General features: G+C 45.0%; 1 protein-coding gene across 6 annotated transcripts in view; it reads left to right on the top strand.

Annotated features, from left to right (window-relative positions):
- Positions 1-20,984, top strand: part of nol4lb (nucleolar protein 4-like b) — a 344,616-nt gene that overhangs the window by 205,436 nt on the left and 118,196 nt on the right. For all 6 annotated transcript variants that reach the window (XM_086005529.1, XM_086005527.1, XM_086005530.1 and 3 more), the window contains one exon: positions 15,207-15,481. In XM_086005529.1, the coding sequence (XP_085861655.1) occupies positions 15,207-15,481 (275 nt within the window). The remainder of the gene's footprint in view (positions 1-15,206; positions 15,482-20,984) is intronic.

Below are 20,984 nucleotides of genomic sequence, written 5' to 3'. Positions count from 1 at the left end.
GGAAATCTTCAGTACCAGAGCCAGGCTGATCCACAATACTGTAGGGCACTGTTAATGATTGACCAACCACCTGGCCTCACCTGGAGGAGTAGACCTACTACAAGGGTCTGAGTTCTTCGCACTTGGCTCCCGATAACGCTGCAAGCCAACATGGTGGTTTTGGCTGGACAAGCAACAGGAAATCGGTAGGCTTCATGGGTTTAGCTGGCTAAACTCCAGTAGTACCCTTGCACACATCTTTGGATCTTGTTCAGCTTTTGTGCAAATGGAATTCCTACTTAACTAAATGTAGGCAATGTACATTTAGCAGCCTCTAGTTTCTAATAATTATATTCTTGTAATCTTTGCATTTTTACATCACAGTGTATTCATTATTTTAATGTTGTGGCAGAACCACTGAATGACTCTGGCTAACTATATAATTCTCTTTAATGATGTTCTAACACCAGCCTAAACCTGTACCATTGTGTTAGGCATTACTGTGTTTTGTATATAGAGTTTGCATGTACGGAGCGTGGCCCCTTTAAGAGCACGGGCGAACGCGATGACGTCACGTCGCAAACCACGGGACCGCCCAGGCAGTCCTCGTGGCATCTCCGTTGAGTAAAGACCTGTTTAATTGTGCTCTGGTGTCGTTCTCAGTTATTCGTAGGAATTCGTTAATTCCTACATTGGTGACCTACATATCCGAATTCACCACGGATATACGGCACGTTGCCGGTAAGGACAACCTGGTGGCAGACTGCCTCTCCCGCGCGTTCGTCAATACGGTTCATTTGGGCATCGACTACGCCCTCAAGGCAGCGGACCAAGCCTCAGACCCGGAAGTCCAAGCTTACAGAACGGCCATCACTGGCCTCCAGTTGACCGACGTCAAGTTCCATTTGGCAGGTACCACGCTGTTGTGTGACGTCTCCGTACAGGATCCTCGCCCTGTCGTGCCGGTCGTCTGGTGCCGCAAAGTGTTCGATGCCATACATGGGTTGTCACACCCTGGTATGAAGGCCTGTCAGAAACTGTTGTCAGCGAAATTTGCATGGCATGCATAAAGACGTCTGCGACTGGGCCAACACCTGCGTGGTCTGCCAAAAGGCCATGGTACAGCACCACATCAAAGCTCCGTTGGCCACCTTCACAGTTCCGGAGCGACGTTTTGACCATGTCAACGTGGACCTGGTAGGACCACTCCCACCCTCCCATGGTTTTTCACACATCCTGACCATGGTTGACCGCACCACCAGATGGCCAGAGGCGGTCCCCCTGTCATCCACTACTTCGGCGGACGTGGCCAGGGCGTTCATTTCCTCCTGGATCGCCCGTTTCGGAGTGCCCGCAGATATTTCGTCGGACAGGGGACCGCAGTTTTCCTCCGAACTCTGGAATGCAGTGGCCCAAGGACTCAGTGTCAAATTACACCGCACCACAGCCTACCACCCACAGGTGAATGGCCTCTGCGAATGCTTCCACCGCTCAATGAAAGCCGCCCTGAGGGCCAGCCTCCAGGACGCTGGATGGGCAGACAAGCTACCGTGGGTCCTGTTGGGCCTTCGCACAGCCCCCAAAGAAGACCTTCACTCTTCATCAGCGGAACTCGTGTATGGTCAGCCGCTGCGAGTCCATGGGGATTTCCTACCAACATCGACGGAGCCCTGGTCCGCGTCTGCCCAGCTTGCTAGTCACCAAGAGGCGGCCAGATGTTTCGCACCGGTGCCCACTTCGCACCACGGGCTGCAGAGGTCACACGTTCCCACAGAGCTTCACAAGGCTGAATACGTTTTTATTCGCCATGACGCAAATAGGGATCCGCTCAAGGCCCCATATACCGGTCCCTTCCGCGTGTTGGAAGCAGGGGACAAAACCTTCACGGTAGATGTCGGTGGTAAACCGGACCACATTTCGGTCGACCGCTTAAAGCCGGCACATTTGGACCTCAACCGCCCCGTCGAGACAGCACAACCGCCGAGACGGGGTCGGCCACCCATCGTCGTTACGGCAGACCAAGTGCGACCGACCGCCAGCTGCCCTGCAGCCTCCGCCTTGAGAGTACAGGAGTTGTTCTGACAGGCTCGTCAGACCCCCTCACCGTTAAAGTGAATTCTGGGGGGGCGCATGTGGCAGAACCACTGAATGACTCTGGCTAACTGTATATAATTCTCTTTAACGATGTCCTAACACCAGCCTAAACCTGTACCATTGTGTTAGGCATTACTGTGTTTTGTATATAGAGTTTGCATGTACGGGGCGTGGCCCCTTTAAGAGCGCGGGAAAACGCGGGCAAAAGCGATGACGTCACGTTGCAATCCACGGGACGGCCCAGGCAGTCCTCGTGGCATCTCCGTTGAGTAAAGACCTGTTTAATTGTTCTCTGGTGTCATTCTCAGTTATTCGTAGGAATTCGTTAATTCCTACAATGTAACTTGGTCCATTTAACAGCAGCTGTCCATGTTTTACTGTGGTGTCACCTGTTACATCTTAATTACCAATGATCTTTTCTTTACTCACCAATATACCGTCAGCCATTAGTCATGAGGGAGACATGATCAGGACTCATGCACATAGTAATATTAAACTAACTCACAATGGTACACAACCACAATGCATTGCTTACTGTCTGTTATTCATACTTTGCTTCACACTAATGTACTATTCTGCTGCAAGCTTGCCTGTATAAATTACATTTCAATTTTACATGTTGTAAGTTAACCTTTATTAGAAACAGGAATATAATGGTAAAACACGTATTTTTAGACACGGTATCCAACCCAATTCAAATTCCACTTACTGATGAACAGTTCTGTGAAGAATTATTTTTTGAGCAAGTTGATTCAAACTATAGTAATAAATATGGTTAAGGCATGAGAGGGGGATATTTCTATGTGCAGTGCCATTGTTGTAATAGTTAGATCTGCATGACTCAATTTAGTGGATAAATGACTGAGATACTGGGTGTTTCAATGTTAAATACTGTAGAAAATTTTGTCCCAAAGTTTTCTTACCTAGCTAAATGTACTTTGGAAAGGTTAGAAGGCTTATAGGACATGGATGAGAGGAGATTGTATAGAGGTATATATAGGAGTGGAATAGAAAAGATTCATCCAGAGCATTATTTCCAAGTTAAACCATGATTGCAGGGCAAGGAATCATGGGTACAATCTGGTAAAAGGCAAGTTAAGGACTGATGCAGGAAGCACTTGTTCACACTAATGGAAAACCTCTGGAATTATTCAAGAGGCAGTTAAATGCTGTGATAGACAGATCATAGGTTTCTATAGAAGGATGAGCTATATGGGCTCACTGCTTTCTCGTATCTGTATTGATTTTTATGATGTTTTAAATGTGGGTTTTGACCACCTTTCATCCTTTCAAATTAAAGGAGGTCGGAATGTATATTGAGTGCTGGCACTAATAATGTGCAAAAGAAAGAACTCTGCTACTTAGGCACCAAATGTGGTAGTTTGTGCGTACCCAGATGTGTTTCAAGTTTTATAAATGTTAATTTTATTATGAGATTCCTCAAACAAACCCAGCCAATTTTTAAACAGGAAAAATGTGCCATTTTTCATAGAAACTCCAATCCAAAGAGGATCAGGAGCACTCGTTACCTCAACAAAATTTGGGTAGGATGGAGAACCTTTGAAACAACCCATAAAGACTGATTGTTGAATATCTATTTACAGAAATTCAGTACATAAGTGTTGTGTATGTAATAGGTATGTTACTTTAAACCTATGGCCAGGGCAGCACTACTTTGTAGGGCGTAGTGATACCGTAGTACCACTCCTGGCCATAGGGGTATAAATAGTACTGTGGGTACTGATCTCCCCTCAGTTTCCCGCCTGTTAGTATTAAGTAAAGACCTACGTTGAATCTTCCAAGCTGTCTCGTCATTATTGCATTAAGTATAGACATACTTTATACTGGCGACGAGTAAGGTTCGAACTCACCAGTACACGGTGCAACAAAGGAACGGTAGCAGTACGGAGAGAGAAGGAGAGAGGCTTCTTACTAGCCAGCCTGCAGAGTCCAGCGTCGACCGAAGGAGGCCGCCCAGCACTCCGGGTTCGGGAGGAGCGGCAGCAACGGAGCGAGAGAGAGAGAGGTTTCCAGCGGAGGCTGCGGCAGCTGAGAGAAGAGGCTGAACGGGCGCTCCAGCCACGGGGCAAAAGTCCACCCAGGGCCAGGTAAACTGAAATCCTTCCCGGGGAACGGGAGCTGCAAGGGCCAGAACGGGCAGGCGATCTGGGGAACAAACGGAGCCACAAGGACTAGCGGGCCACGAGAGGGGAAGGTCGTTGTTAATAGCGGCGGTGGCAATAACGGGAGCTGCAAGGGCCAAAAATAACGACGCTGGAGAGAGGTCGTTGACAGCAGAGGGAGAAAAGGCGGGAAAAACGCCATCTAGTGGAGAAAGCGGGAAAAGTTTTTTTTTCTCTTCAAAAGTTTTAAATGGCTAAAGAAGGTTCGTTGTCAGCATTTGTTGAGGACACCGAAGAGTGGGATGCCTATATCGAAAGGCATGAACTTTATTGCATAGTAAACAAGGTGGAAGATGACCAAAAGGTAGCAACCTTATTAAATTTTATGGGGGCAAAAACATACGGTCTGCTGAGGAATCTTCTTACTCCAGAAAAGCCAGCAGACAAAACGTACGCCCAAATTGTTGATACGTTAAGGGAACATTTAAACCCTAAGCCACCATTTATAGCGGAAAGGTACCGCTTCTACAGACGCAACCAAAGGAATGATGAGTCGCAGGCAGCCTATTTAGCTGAGCTCAGAAGGTTGTCCAAACATTGCCAGTTTGGAGCCATATTGGCGGACGCGATCAGAGACAGATTTGTCTGTGGCATGTTAAATGAGAATACACGTAAACGGTTGCTAGCCAAGAAACAGCTCAGCCTAGATCAGGCGATTGAAATAGAATCGTCCCACGAAGCAGCAGCTCAGGGTGCTGCTCAAATACGACAAAACACAACCGGCTATGACACCCATGAGGTGACATTTCACAAAGGTAAATGCTACCGTTGTGGCAAAACCACCCACGACCAAAGTAATTGTTGGTTTCGTGATAAAATATGCCGGCAGTGTGGGAAAAAGGGGCATATAGCGAAAGTTTGTCGGTCTGGTACGAAACCCAATCGTGGGGGCAATCCGAGCAGTACCAAGGCAAGGACAAAAATACATAAGATGTCTGATAGTAGCTCAGACGAGTCACAGGAAGGCACAAAAGCAGAGCCTAAAGGTCTGGGATGTCTCAAGTTATATGGTGTAGACAAAACAGAGGACCACAGCACAATGTGGGTTAAAATGAAGGTAGCAGGCGTCGAAGTTAATATGGAGCTGGACACGGGTTCAGCCCTATCAGTAATTAATGAACAAGATTATAACAGGCTGTTCAAACGCATTCCCTTAAAGGATACGGAAATTAAATTAAAAACATATACGGGACAAAAAGTTTACCCGAAGGGAAAAATGCAAGTATAACAGTTAAATACAACGGCAGAAAAGTGCCAGGACTTTATTTATACGTCCTACCAAACGGTGGACCACCACTTTTGGGTAGGGAATGGATAAGAAAAATCCATTTCGACTGGAAGTCGATACACGAGTTAAAAGTAGAGACCACCACGGATGATACAACCATTACAAGCAGGCTGTCGAAACTATTGGCAAAAACGCCAGAGGTGTTCCAACAAGGGCTGGGGACCTTAAAGGACATTAGAGCAAAAATAACTATTGCTCAAGACGCAAACCCCAAGTTTTGTAAGGCCAGACCGGTGCCTTATGCCATTCGGCCAGCGGTGGAAGCAGAACTGGATGCCTTAGAGAGTGCAGGTGTCCTTACAAAGATTGAGTGGAGCGAGTGGGCCACGCCCATCATCCCAGTTATAAAGAAGTCTGCAAATAACACACCGGGGGAACCAAAGAAGGTTCGCATTTGCGGGGATTTTAAGATAACAATTAACCCAGTCCTGCACACGGTACAGTATCCGCTGCCGCGGATAGAGGACATCTTCGCATCGTTAGCTGGGGGTAGACACTTTACGAAGATTGACCTTTGTCAAGCTTATTTACAGATGGAGGTGGAGCAGGACTCGAAAAAGCTCCTAACGATTAACACACACAAGGGATTGTACCAGTACAATCGCCTGGTATTTGGTGTGGCGTCTGCCCCGGCAATATGGCAGAGGACCATGGAACAGGTCCTACAGGGCATTCCAGGAACGCAATGTTACCTGGATGACATCCTGGTGACAGGACAAACGGATAACGACCACCTCGCTAACCTGGAGCGAGTACTTCTGCGGTTGCAACAATACGGACTCGGGGCGAACAAGCAGAAATGTGAGTTTTTCCAGGAACGTATCTCGTACTGTGGTCACATTATAGATAAGGAAGGCCTGCATAAGTCCCCGGAAAAGATCGAGGCAGTAGTGAAGGCCCCGCTCCCTGAGAACGTATCTCAGTTACGATCATTCTTAGGCCTTATAAACTATTACCATAAGTTCCTCCCGAACTTATCGTCCATTTTACATCCACTAAATTCATTGCTGCAAAAGGGAGTCTCCTGGAATTGGGACGAAGCGTGTGAGGCTGCTTTTAAAAAGGGTAAACAACTCATTACATCCAAGGAAGTGCTCGCACACTTTGACCCAAAAATGCCAATGAGGTTGGCATGTGACGCCTCCCCGTACAGTATAGGGGCAGTGTTGTCACAGAAATTTCCCAACGGGACGGAGAGGCCAATAGCATTTGCCTCAAGGTTGTTAACTACAGCCGAAAGAAACTATGCGCAAATCGACAGGGAGGCCCTCAGTCTGGTGTGGGGTGTAAAAAAATTCCACCACTACCTGCATGGGCAACGTTTCACACTACTGACGGATCATCAACCGTTGGTGTCGATATTTAATCCAACAAAAGGGGTGCCCCTGATGACGGCCCAAAGGCTACAGAGATGGTCACTGTTCTTAGGAGCACACCAGTACCTTATCGAATATAAGGGTACCAAACAGCATGGTAATGCGGATGGCCTGTCGCGGCTACCCTTGCCTGCCGAGATCGAAGAGATAGTACAGGACCCCGTGGAAATATATCATACGGCTGTTATGGAACACTTGCCCATCACCAGCCAATGTATCGAGCGGGAAACACGGAACGACCCGACATTGGCAAGGGTTTACGAATTAACCGTGAAAGGCTGGCCGGCGCAGGGTGATGCATCATTGCCGACGTTTTCGGCAAGGAAGGACCAGTTGTCCGTCTGCCGGGGCACATTGATGTGCGGAGCCAGGGTGGTGGTCCCTCAAAAATTACAACATAAAGTGTTGCAGGACTTACATGAAGGTCATCTGGGGGGTGTCAAAATGAAAAGCCTTGCCAGAGCCTACGTCTGGTGGCCCGGCATTGACAGGGACATTGAGGAAGTAGCAAAAGCGTGCCAAGGGTGCCAGATGGTACAGAACGTACCACCACAAGCCCCACTACATCTGTGGGAGTGGCCCTCAACGCCGTGGCAAAGGATCCACGTGGACTTCACTGGCCCCTTCCTGGATGCGATGTTCCTTATTGTAGTAGACGCCCATTCAAAATGGCCGGAGGTCATAAAGATGTCATCAACGACAGCCGAAAAGACGGTCGCAGTCTTAAGGACCATTTTTGCCTGAAACGGGGTGCCCGAGCAAGTCTGTTCGGACAATGGGCCACAATTTGTGGCAGAAGAATTTCAAGCATTCCTAAAAAGGAATGGAGTGCAACATTATACGTCCGCACCATATCATCCGGCTACAAATGGGCTGGCAGAGCGATTTGTGCAGACTTTTAAAAAGGCCATCAAGGCGATGGGGGAGGAAAGGTTGCCACTACAACACAAGGTGGACAACTTCCTATTCGCATACCGTAATGCTGCACATACGGTGACCAACCAGGCCCCCGCCGTCATGTTCTTTAATAGAAGGTTAAGGTCTCGCCTTGAATTGCTCAGACCAAACATTCGGAGAGATGTGGAAAACCGAGTATTTCGTAGGGCTCCTGACAGACAGACACGGAGCTTCGAGGTGGGGCAGCAAGTGTTGGCCCGTGATTATAGGAATGAAAAGTGGCGGTCTGGTACGATAAAGGCCCGCCAGGGACCCTTGATGTACACAGTTGAGACAGGGGAAGGCATAATCAGACGACATGCTGATCAACTTGTGGAGTCCAGAAACCCAACTGATTCACTACCTCAAACGTCTCAGCACATTGTTACAGCGGAATCACGGCCCAGCTCGTCGTTACAGAGGTCTCAGGATTGCGAGGAGTTCAGCACTCCAGTGATCTCCACGGCACAGGATGTGCCATCAGACACCGACGAGTCCAGCGATGAAGGGGTGACGGAAGTACCGCCGCCTACACCGAGACCGACTAGAGAAAGACGTTATCCTAGTCGAGACAGGAGGCCTTCTCAGAGACTGAATCTATAACATGTTTCTGTTTATATATCTATATATATAAAGCGGCTCTTCTGTCTGTCTGTCTGTCTGCCTGTCCGCCTGGTCTCTATATGTTTGGAAGTTACAGAGCGTACCGACGCGCGCGTCACCTCAAAAGAATGCTTGCGATTCCGGACCGGTCATAGGCGTATTTACGTTTCGGCCGGACAAAAATCCCGCCCGCGGTATCCCCAAAACGTTCAGCGTTCCGCTCATTAGCATCTCATTAGCGACCGTGTGACGTCGAGGTCTTCCTACAGTTGAGTGTCGAGTGACTCGACGATTGACCAATCCTACGCTTCGGTGACCTGACCGGTCGACCAATCGGTGTGTGTGTGGGCGGGCCTTATCCTTCTGAACCGAGGTGAGTGGCCGCCATCTTGATTTTTCACGATTTTTTCCCCCACACTTTCTCTGTGTTAGGGAACTAAGGTAAATATTTTAATGATGTGTTAGGGAATTAAATAACAATTTAATGGGGGGGGGGAGAGCCTCGGGAAATCGCGCGGGGGTGGGGGGAGAGCCTCGGGAAATCGCGGGGGGGGGGGAGAGCCTCGGGAAATCGCGGGGGGGGGGAGAGCCTCGGGAAATCGCGGGGGGGGGGAGAGCGCCTCGGGAAATCGCGGGGGGGGGGGAGAGCCTCGGGAAATCGCGGGGCGCGCGAGCCTCTGGAAATCGCGGGGCGCTCACGCCGGCCGCACTGACCGCGCATGCGCCGGCCGCACTGACCGCGCATGCGCCGGCCGTGAGAGCCCGCTCCCGGCGCCAGCCGCCGCTCAGCATTCTCGCTCTGGCAACGGCACCGGACCTCAGGTAGGCATGGGGAGGGGCCGGAGAGAGGGACAGAGGGGAGCGGGGGAGGGAGGGACACAGACAGGGAGGGGGTGGGGGTGGGCGACGGGAGGGGAGGAGGGGAGCGGGGGGAGGGAGGGGAGCGGGGGTGGGGAGGGGAGCGGGTGGGCGAGGGGAGGGAGGGAGGGAGACAGGGGAGGGAGGGATAGGACAGGGAGAGGACATGACAGGGAGAGGGGGGACACACAGGGGCAGGGAGACCAAGCGCCCCAAAATTGCCCTCGTGCCCCAAAATTGCCCTTGCGCCCCAAAATTGCCCTCGCAACGCGGGGCTCCCCAGCTAGTATATATATATATATAAGTAGACAACTCTTGATGTAAATATGTTATGTATATTGTGTTACCAAATGTTATTAGCCCTAGTTATGGGGCATCTATTGACTTAATTGCACGGGTACGTTTTAATTAAAAGGGGAGGAATGTTGTGTATGTAATAGGTATGTTACTTTAAACCTATGGCCAGGGCAGCACTACTTTGTAGGGCGTAGTGATACCGTAGTACCACTCCTGGCCATAGGGGTATAAATAGTACTGTGGGTACTGATCTCCCCTCAGTTTCCCGCCTGTTGGTATTAAGTAAAGACCTACGTTGAATCTTCCAAGCTGTCTCGTCATTATTGCATTAAGTATAGACACATACTTTATAATAAGGTATTATTCCTGGCAAGTCAGCTAGATTAATATCCTTAAAAATGGTGGCAGTCAGATTGAGTCCTCTGTAATTTGTACAAGCTTTCTTGGCTGAATTAAAGGGGAGGTTAGAAGAAATTTCTTTACCTGGAGAACGGTTAGAATTCTCGGGCCCAAACCATTATTGAAATGGAGCCCTTAAATTCTTTTTTAAATAGGTATTAATTAGTAGCTTGGTAAAGAGAATATTATCATAAAACTTTAAACCAACTAATCTGGGTATGCTCAATAGCATAGGATTAAAGTGTAAATTGCTTTGGCAATCCAGGCATGCAACAGAATATCATTGACTTTGGGTATATAGGTGTTAATTTTAACCCCCAAAAACGGGTGGGTTAGGGTTGGGTGAGATGTTAATTTTAAAAATCTCAAACCAGACCCCCAACCCGCCCACCTCTGGGTTTAACAGCCACGAAACAAGGGGCAGGCTGCCAACCCACTCCCAGGCGGTGGATTGGCTATTTAAATATTTTAATGAGGCTGGCAGCCTCAAATTTAACCCACTTTGTAGGTTTCCCAGGCCTTGGGAAACCCGGCAGCTGAAGGGAGGTGAGGACAGCTTCGAGGAGTAGGTAAGTGCCTTTACAGCCCTGCTTGTAGGCCAGTAATAGCAGGAATGCTGCTCCCCGGTCTCCCAAGTTTACCCTCTTGCCTTGGAATGGAACCCCCTCCCCCACCCCCCCCCCCCATACAAAGACACCCCCAGGGTCGAGGATCGGGTCCCCCCCATCCCACGCTCCCAGTAGCAGCTGCAGACTCCCTACCTGGGGCTTCAGCCTGCTCTGAGTGGTCCTTGCCCGACTGGAAGCCAAGCCTATCAAGCGGGCGGCGATCCTGTTTAAAAAAAAAAAGTCATACGCACCTTCCAAAATTCTGCCCCCCACCTACGAAACCTGTGCCCCCTATGGGTACAGTTCCATGCTAGGAGCACTAAAATGGAAAATTTTCCCTTAAGTTTCTCGTGAAGAAAAACACCAATGAAGATTTGATGGGCCAGATGGTCTGTTACTGTATTGTAACATTGTACAATTCACAAAAACATATTGACGTGAAGGTCCCAGCCAGTAGATTATTTAAGAAACTTTTTATGTAACTGAGTATACTCAACCACCCATCATCCTTCTTCATGCTGTTTATTTGTCAACACCGATGTCATCATGGGCTTCATTTTTGTAAACTTCCATTATTTCAACAGTACAGAACCTTTGAAAATATTTCCTTTTTTTTATGAATTATAAGCCTGATATCCGTTGGCTATTACTGATTGGGCCGCATGGCCTGTTTCTGTGCCGTATATCCTGTGCAATTGAATAAATCTTTTTACTCTTGTGGTCTAGAGAGAGACATGGCACCATTCAGTATTTTGACTCCTTGTTTTATGTACCTATACATTTTAAATAAAGTTTTTGGAATGTTACAAAACAGAGTTGAAAACACATCTAATGTAAGTGGCCTCTTGATTTAATGAACAATGTTAATTATTTGGAAAGCGCTCATTAAATGTGCTGTAGTGCTGTGCTACCCAAACATACAAAACAACATTCTTGGCAAAAATCCCACTGGTGTACTTGCTCAATTTGCTGGGTATGCCACTGACTGCATAAATAAAGTAGCCTTATACTTTGTTATATTTCAGAACAGTTTCCATAGATGCTATTTCATATTTCACAAGGCCTAAATTTAAGGCCATAGCAAGAGAAGTAACTGGCCCCATGGTTTTACATAGAATTACATAGAATCAACAGCACAGAAACAGGCCATGTGGCCCAACTGGTTTATGCTCCACATGAGTTGTCTCCTCCATAATTACCTCTTCCCACTCTGCCCCCATATCTCAATTCTCTTTTCCCTCATGTATGCATCCAGCCTCCTTAAATCTGTCAATACTATCAGATGCAACCAATCCATGTGGCAGTGAGTTCTACATTCGCACCGCTCGCTGTGTTAATCCATTCCTGCTAAATTCTTTATTTGATCTGTTAGTGGCTGTCTTATATTTATGCCCCTTATCCTGGGCTCGCCCACAAGTGGAATATCTTTCCGTGTGCACCCTATCAAACCCCTTCATAATTTAAAAAACCTCTATCAGGTCTCCTCGTAGTCTTCTCTTTTCCAGAGAAAATAAACCCCAGTCAATCTTTCCTGATGGTTGCATCCTCTCAATTCTGCTATCATTCTTGTAAATCTTTTCTGCACTTCCTCCAGTGCTTCAACATCCTTTTTGTAATATTGAGATCAGAACTATGCACAGTACTCCAAGTGTGGTCTAACCAAGGTTCTTTATGGCCCAGAAATTAGGCTCGGGGGCTTGCTGCTCGTGCAAGCCCCCGATGAGCACTTACCCGGCGCGCCTGCCGTTCGGCTCCCGGGACGCTTGCAATTCCTGTTTTCAGTTGATTACTCCCGGGCAGCGTCTGACGTCACACCGCCCAGGAGTGCAGCCAGCGCGAAGCCTCGAGCGCGGAGTCTCACGCCCCTTGAGGTCTCCTTAACATAGGCCATGCCCCCAATTTTTAACACAAGCTGCAAAGCAATTCTACATGCAGAGCAGCATTTTAAAGACATTTTTTGTATTTTTATTAATCTTTAGGTAACTTTTATAAAGTTTTAAATACTTTTAAATTATTTTGAAGAATGTAAAGTAGTTTTAAACAGAATTAAAGTGTAGTTATTTTGATGAACCGGCTGGGATCACGTGGGCACTGGGCAACCAATGGGAGGTTGCAAAAGTTCATTCATGAGTTTGATAGTAAGAACTGTCAAACTCATGAAAACTCAGGGCGCCCAAAACAGCACTTAAACTACAATAAAAGTTTTAAAAAAACATCCCACTAAATAAATGAACTATGAATAACTGTAAAAAAACTATTTTAAACAATTAATCAAATTTTTAAAAAAAATAATTTTTTAACAAATAGGGTCTAAAAATACACTTACCTTACTGTAAATTCTTTAAAAATAAAAAACCTGTGGAAATTTTTTTCTAAATTGTATTAATAGACCACTTACCTGTAAAACTAAGTACTTACGTCTGGTATTTTCAAGCGTAAAAACCGGAGGCCTTTACGCACGGGCAACTCTTTACAAAAAAAGGAAATTCAGCGTGCACGCGCTGCCTGCTACATCGTACGTGTTCCGCCTCTTAACCCCTTGGTTCAGAGGACAGGAAATGCCAGTTTTCAGCGCATGCGCTGTGCATCCTGAAAACCGGCACTTCCATCGGGCCCACGCGTGAGTACACCGTCCGTACTCACGCGTTGGGACCGGAATTACTGGCCCAATAAGTTTAACATTACCTGCTTGCTTTTGTATTTTACTCCTCTCGAAACAAACCCCAGTACTTTGTTTTCACTCTGTATGGCCTTATCAACTTGCATTACTACTTTTTAGCGATTTATGCATCTGTATTCCCAGATCTCTTTGCTCCTCCTAACCTTTTAGTTTCTTGCCTTCCAAGGAATAAGTGGCCTCCTTACTCCTACCAAAATGAACTATTGGGCTACTGATATATTAGAAATTAGGAACCGACAGATATTTTTGGTGGGAATTAATAGGGTTTTAAAATGTATACCATGCTATTCAGTGAGAAGCTGGAATTAACAAAAGAATTTATAAACTTGCGCTGGATTAAAAAGGATCCCGTTTATCTTTGTGGTAAATCTCCCGGCTTTCATTGGAGATTTTAACAGAAATTTACTTACTGAAGCTCATTCACAAATGCGTGTTTATGGAGCATGTTTTTTATTCGCCCGTTATAGAACCCACCCAATTTCACCTCCATTTGGAAATGAAATTCAGTTGGTTCCCTCAACAGGCAGACATCCTTCTCTGCCAATTTACTGCCCAAGTGGCGAAAGTGAAAATTACCCCCTTATGTGTGCACACTAAATGAATGTTTGAGCAGTATGTGAAGATTATTTGAATTAACTCCCAACAGCATTTCTTGAATCCATCACCCAAATTGACATGGAAATGTTATCAGTTCATTCAACAACAAAAATTCTGATCCCTTTTGTGGAAATACAAATTAATAAGAATGGATGATTCTTTTTAGATTATTCAGAATCGTGAGAATGCAGAAATATACTATTTAGCTACAGAAAGTAGAGGGAAGTTTTTAAATGGATGTCAGGATGTTTATGGTTTTCAGTTGAACTAAATATTATGGATGAGCAGGAAGAAAAAAAATCAACATCTTTACTTCCCTTCATTATATTCAAATTCATATTCATATTCATATTCAGAAACTGCTTTGGGCTGGTCTCTGGAGATCACCTGAATCTGACAAGACATTGCTTCAAATCATTTAAGGGGGACCCTGGAGAGTGTATACAGCAAAACACCAGGCGAGGACTGATAATGTTTAAACGGTTCGCATGTGGCAAGCACGTAAACGTTTAACTGTAGGAGAAGAACTATCAGTATTTCTATCCTTATTATATGAATAAAGCCTACTTCAATGAGTTATCCTGCATTATTTAAATGATTCAAAATACAAAATTAGTCTTTTTGCTTCGTTGTGTTTTTGAGAGCTTATTTATGTTTTCCCTCTGTTGGGTCTCCCCAACCTGTCACCTTTTGTAATATTAAGCTATAACTGGTCACTAGGAGGTGTACAAGAGTTCCCTGTGGGCAAGTGCTCCTCTCTTCCGATACGATAGCAAAGTTCCTGGTTCACTGCTCAGTGGCTCCCCCTGATGGATTGGAATCTTGCTGTGTGGGAATTATGGGCACAGATTCAGGCTTTGCCGTTGCAAAGTGCAGCACAATGGAGCTCCTACATGGCCCTATGCCATGGATAAAAGCCATTATGACACTTAATTTATTTAATATAACTTCACGTACTGAATTCAAGTGCTTTTGAATGAAATGAGCTGGGAAGTTGGCTTCCAGTATTGTAACTCTCTATCTGGTGCTTTCATAGTTGTTTTTCACCAGAAAAGTAGAGGCACACTTAAAAAAAAATTCAGACAGCAGGAATCAATATTTACATAATAAGAGATAAATAAACCTGAAATGTTAACTCTGTTTCTCTCTCCACAGATGCTGCCTAACCTGCTGAGTAGTTCCAGCATTTTCTGTTTTTATTTCAGGTTTCCAGCATCCGCAGTATTTTGCTTTTTTAATATAAGAAACCTGGTCTGAGTATTTTATCAATGAGCTGTTCTTACAATGTTCCCTCTTTTTCCTTATCAGATGATTCATCTTCAGAATGCTACAGTGGGAATGGCTCCACTACCCTGAATCCTGCAACATCAAACAGTACACAGGGAGACAACACATTCCCAGAAATAAATGGCTTGGACTACAGTGCTAGCCCAGAGGACCAGCCAGTCAACCTCAGTGAGCGGCTTCAGTCTGGTCAAGTGGATAATGGCAGTACAGATGGGCAAAGAAACCGGGTCAAATACACTGTAAAAGCAACATCCGATGTCAGATTGAACAGGGACACAAGAGACTATGGGAGTAAGGTACAGTCTGCTTTAATTTAATTTAATGGAGAAAGACTTTTCCATTGAATATTGAAACCGACACCAGGAACTTATTTTGAGAACAGAAGGGGTGCTGCATTTATGTAGAGTAAAAAGAACCTACATAATGAAATCCACCACCAAAAATTAATCCTCTGAGAGCTGAGAGTAATGAGCAGATTTGAAAAGATTTATGATTACAGGAAACTTTCTGATATCCGGCACTGACGGGACCGAGCTGGTGCCGTACCATCAAAAGTGCCGGACATACCAGCGTTAATGTTGAAACATACGGAACTCAAAAGCTCCGTGTGACTCAACAAACCCTGTGCTTCAAAACAGTCGGCTGCAGCTGCAAGCGTCTCTAGCTGAAGCTGTTGCTATAGCTACAGACCTTGCAGTGCCTGACTGGGGAAAAAAAAAGCAATGAGAACTAAAAAAACTTATAGAAAACGGCTCCTGATTTTTGCCGTTAGATCGAGTATTCTGGACATATAACCTCCGGATAAACCAAAGTTTCCTGTATTTCTATGTAACCAATTTAGTGACCGTAACATTTTAGCATTAGAAATTGTGGCGATATACAACATTAATTTCTAATCGGGTAAGCTGCAGTTCAACATGAGGCCCAAATTGATCAGATTGATTTGCACTTATTTGAATTTGACCCAATTTAGACAATTTCAGGTTCCCCCTGGGACTCATTCTGTGGGCAATTGACAGTGCTGCAGCACCCTATTAGATGGATGGCCAAATGGACATGCAGCTGCATGAAGACGGTTGCCTTTTTTGGTCCTTCAAGGCATCCTTCACTCAAGCCAGCAGTGCATTATTCCAGGCAGCAGCTGGTAACCTAACACAGTTAACCTACACTACTGCAGGTTCCTGGAGCACATGCATAAAAAGACAACATACTTAAAGGAATTTGGCATGGAAAGATTGCTCAACAGTGCCATGTATCTTGTAGATGGCCCAAGATTGTATACCACAAAGTCTGCCAACCTGTCTCCACATTTACTGCTCATCCATGCCAAGCCCTTAAACTATCTTATAGCTCTTTAATTGAGTCTCATGCATACCCATATCTCAGTAGGACACATCTTCAATATGTAACATACAGTTGAAAACCACCTTCAAAGACCATAAACACCTCAAGCATCATGCAGCTAGGTTGCTTTACAGTCACTTACTAAGATCCAGGTTACGCACGTTTGTCAAGGTACATGTACAATCCTGAAGAAAGGTCTAGTGTAGGCGGTGAAGGCACATCTTCTCTGTGTTACCCAAGTAACTCTGGTGCAGTATGTGAAACCACCTATTTAGGAAAATGTGGTCCTGTGCAAGTCACAGGCAGGCCTTCCTCTGACAATTCCTCTTTGTTCTCTTGCTCTCTGAAGGTAACAAAAAAAATCCAAAATGATTGCCCATCCTATCACCAGGGGCTGTCGTAACTCAGTGAAAAACCCTTGAATGGTAGGTGGTAAAAAGAGAAAAAGTGGAGGGGAAAAATAAAAGGCAAAATTAAACTGAAATGCAAAAAAATGCACCCAAATAAATGCAACAAAAGGAAACCAAAAGGCTAAAACCAATGAACAAGCAGCTTTAAAAGACCAGGAGGTCACTTTCCTTGGCACACAACAATGACCTCGTGCTGCTGGAGCAAGCAATTGACAGATTTGGCGCAGCGAGGTCCTGCTATCATTAACATTTTTTGATCGTCAAATGAGGCATGTGCATTCCAGCGGCTCATTTGGAAAATACCGAGCAGCACACTCAGTGCATCATTCCAACGCTCGGCCTCTGCGCCCAACTTGCCATGCCCTGGGTACGCTTGCCGTGCATGGGAAATGATAATCTACCCTGTGATTTCTTAATGAAATATATATAAAGACTGGCTTCTAATCGTGCATTTTCAAAAGTGCTACTAACATTGGAATGACACTCAGCAATCAATGATTTTTTTTTGTCAGTGAAAGTGCATTTGAGAATATTTGCGTACTTAATCAGTTAGTTTATATATCAATCTATGCAGCATGCCCGTCACATCTGAAAGTGCTAAAGCACATGTCCATTGCACTTCAAAATGTCGAAAAGGCAGTGACTTCATCCTGTTTTTTCCTGACCTGGGGCTGGAAATTTACAAGTACAGGTACCCGTCAATCTGCAAACTTCCCTCACCAAGAAAAGTAAGTTGTAATTGAGCTCGCTATGTGCCTATTTAGAATAATTGGGCTTTGTGGTCTTAAAGGCACAGGCCAACTAAAACATAGCAACCTTAGCAACAGAATACTAAATTGTGTGTTACATGATTATAGTGCTCCTGTCCTTTTAAAACAGCTTATTCACTGCTTTACTGTAAGAAATGCCATAGATCTGCTATTATATAAAATTTTGAGTCTGTCACACTTCAGATGACACACTTTTTGTTACAGATGCAAAAATGAAAAAGAGAAAGAAAGCCAGTGATTTCCTATTGCTGCCAACCTACATTGTTATATTGGCAAACAAGGCTGCAAATTTAAAGCTAATTTGAATAATGGTTCACAACTTCAGAACCAAACTCATTGGGTCTAGGGAATAACCTATTAGTGAGAGAGGAAAATAGCCTGTAAATGAAATTAAAAGGGGACAATTAAAGGGGAGTATCACAATGAGTAGGGGAAGAAAAATTCAGTATTCTTTTGGAGAGCCTTGAAAAGCATATCAGCCCATCAGTAACCTTTGCCAAGGTTGAAGGGACAGGGGATTCAGAAGTGGCAGGCAAAAATTAAGGGAAAGGGAACCTTTAAATGAAGGCATGAATCTGCAGACAAGTGGCAGAACAGCTCAGCATCCGATCCTTGTTTGATGGCTGCTGAAATCAAGGTGGTGCTACATGACATGCTTACCCTCTGCTACTTGACAGCATCCTTCCCATGGGTCAGCTGTAAAGATGCCTGCAAGGATGTGCAGCCAAGTTTCAAGTCACAGCTGACCGTTACTGTTACTGCAGCTCTATGCTGAAATATCACATCAGGTGTCCTTGCAACCGATGGCATAACTCTGCAACTGCTTCTCTCCTGACTGAGACACCAAGAAGACAGATTCCCATGTCATTCCCAGGTCAGTGTGCCAGAGCCTGCAGAAATTATTGGTGGCATTTTCATTGGTGTCGCCAATCAGGTAACGCTGGCTCTTGCTCACCCTGGCCTGCCTTCTTCATTCAGTACCATGCAAAGCCTTGACATGTTGTGATTGGGTGCTTATGAAGAAACTTCCAGCATGATGGTTAGTCAGATATTTACATCTTATATTTATACTGAGTGTCTGCTGGCACAACCTCCATTGGGAAGAGGTGCCTTTATCTGCACATCTGCTAAAACAAGGTCACTCATCTGTCTGAAGATGCAGGAATATGGGTGTTGGTGGGAAGCACAGAGCACATCTCGGCAACCTAACCTGCCTGGAATCCCTCTGCAAGTCCTCTTACTTCGACACGTCAACTCAGAGCAAACCCACTGGTGTCAGTAAAGGGAGCTGGAGGTAAAAAAATAAATAAATAACTACAACTGGCACAAAGGCTGATGAAAATCTAAATGCCTGCAGAAAAAAAACTGTGAAGACTGGCTCAGAAAAGGCCTTTAACATCTGTGGCCTTTTAAAGGCCCTCTGGCATGAAGGTCTACCTCAATGTTCTCTGGCATGAAGGTCCACCTCAGTGTTCCCTTCCTGCCAACTTTCCTAGGCGTACTGAGGACTCAGTGTCTAGTACGGGTCTTGTACATCCAGTGGCCACCACAAGCTAAACTCACTAGATTTTTTAAGGCCGGCAACTGGAACACCTGTGTTTTACTGGATTTTATCAGACATTGTTGCTGGTCATTGGTTCAGTAAAAGTGCTGTTCAGCAGCAGCATGGTCCTTCGAGCGATGTCATGAAACAACTTCATGATGTCAGCACTTGTTCACTGTGGTGATATCTGATGCAATATCACAACATTAGTTCTTGGTACACATGCACTAGACACACTGCATGTGTGAAATATAGCAGGATTGACTTTGTTGCAGTATTAAAACATAAATGCAGGAGATTGGCATGTCCCTGAGACTTGCATAAAATTACATAGTATTTACAGCACAGAAACCAACTGGTCTATGCCTAGTGTTTATGATCCACACGAGCCTCCTTCCACTCTACTTCATCTCACCCTATCAGCAATTCTTCTATTCCTTTCTCCATCATGTACTTATCTAGCTTTCCCTTAAATGCATCTACGCTATTCGCCTCAACTACTCGTGGTAGCAAGCTCCACATTCTAACCACTCTCTGGATCAAGAGGTTTCTCCTGAATTCCCTATGGGATTTCTCAATGACTATCTTGTATTTATGGTCCCTAATTTTGGTCTCCTCCACAAGTGGAAGCATCTTTTCTACATCTACCCTATCAAACCCCTTCATAATTTTAAAGGTCTCTATTACTCACCCCTCAGCCTTCTCTTTTCTAGAGAAAAGAGCCCCAGCTTGTTCGGTCTTTCCTGATGAGTTCGGTTATCCTCCTTGTAAATCTTTTTTGCATCTTCTTCAGTGCCTCTATATTCTTTTTGTAATACAAAGACCCAAACTGTGCATAAAGCAGGGACCATCATCCTGTCTTTTGAGTTGAGTTGACTGCACAAAATATCAGGTATTCTGTATGTAAGAACAGTTGTAATGGCTCTTCAGAGGGAGCATCACCATAGGTAGATGATACAGTAGAATTTGATCTCATCACAGAACAACTGCCCTCAATCTAGACTAAACCTATTCATCTGGAACAACGGTCGCTATAGACTGCACAGTACTGTAAACTGCCTTTATATTCTGCAAGACACATACTAATATCACCAGCTGCTGACACGTAGGTCTTGTACAGTATAAATGACAATGGGTCCAGCTTTGATGCCATTACAAAAACATCCTTCTCATGTTGTGGAATTACTTAACAAAGCAAATAAGCTTGACAGCCATTTCATCACTCCTCAGCTCACCAAGAGACTGTGATAGACAAACTATTATGTTTGGTCAATTTAAATAACTACACTATCAATTTGAGTGCCGAGTGCAAAATTGGTTTGTGTGCACAGTAAGCCTCTTGCTATAATAGAATTCTGTGTTCATTGAGACCTATTCTAATACTCAATGATTTTTAAAAACGATTCTAATTATAAATAATGGATGATTGAAGACATCTATATTCCACAATTTAATACAGAAAGAGGTTATCACACAGAGTACATATTGGCTACAGGCAATGCCTGGATGGACTCGCATGAGCATTGTGTGTCATTGCAGGACACACGGTAATGTCTGTTTGCAGACTGATAAATGTGCTGAGAATACTATATATTCAGCTGTTGAACACTGTTGCCAGAGCCACCAAACCAGTTTATTCCTCTTGTAACACATCTCATGAAGAACCTCTAAAATGTATCTTAAATACCAAAATGCTTATAGTTTTGCAGGGGTTACTTCAGTGAAGCTTACT

This window comes from Somniosus microcephalus, chromosome 13 (assembly GCF_052327205.1).
Source record: "Somniosus microcephalus isolate GS21.2 chromosome 13, FLI_Smic_1.0, whole genome shotgun sequence".
In the NCBI taxonomy this organism is placed as follows: domain Eukaryota; kingdom Metazoa; phylum Chordata; class Chondrichthyes; order Squaliformes; family Somniosidae; genus Somniosus; species Somniosus microcephalus.
This window is presented reverse-complemented; position numbering and strand designations above follow the sequence as displayed.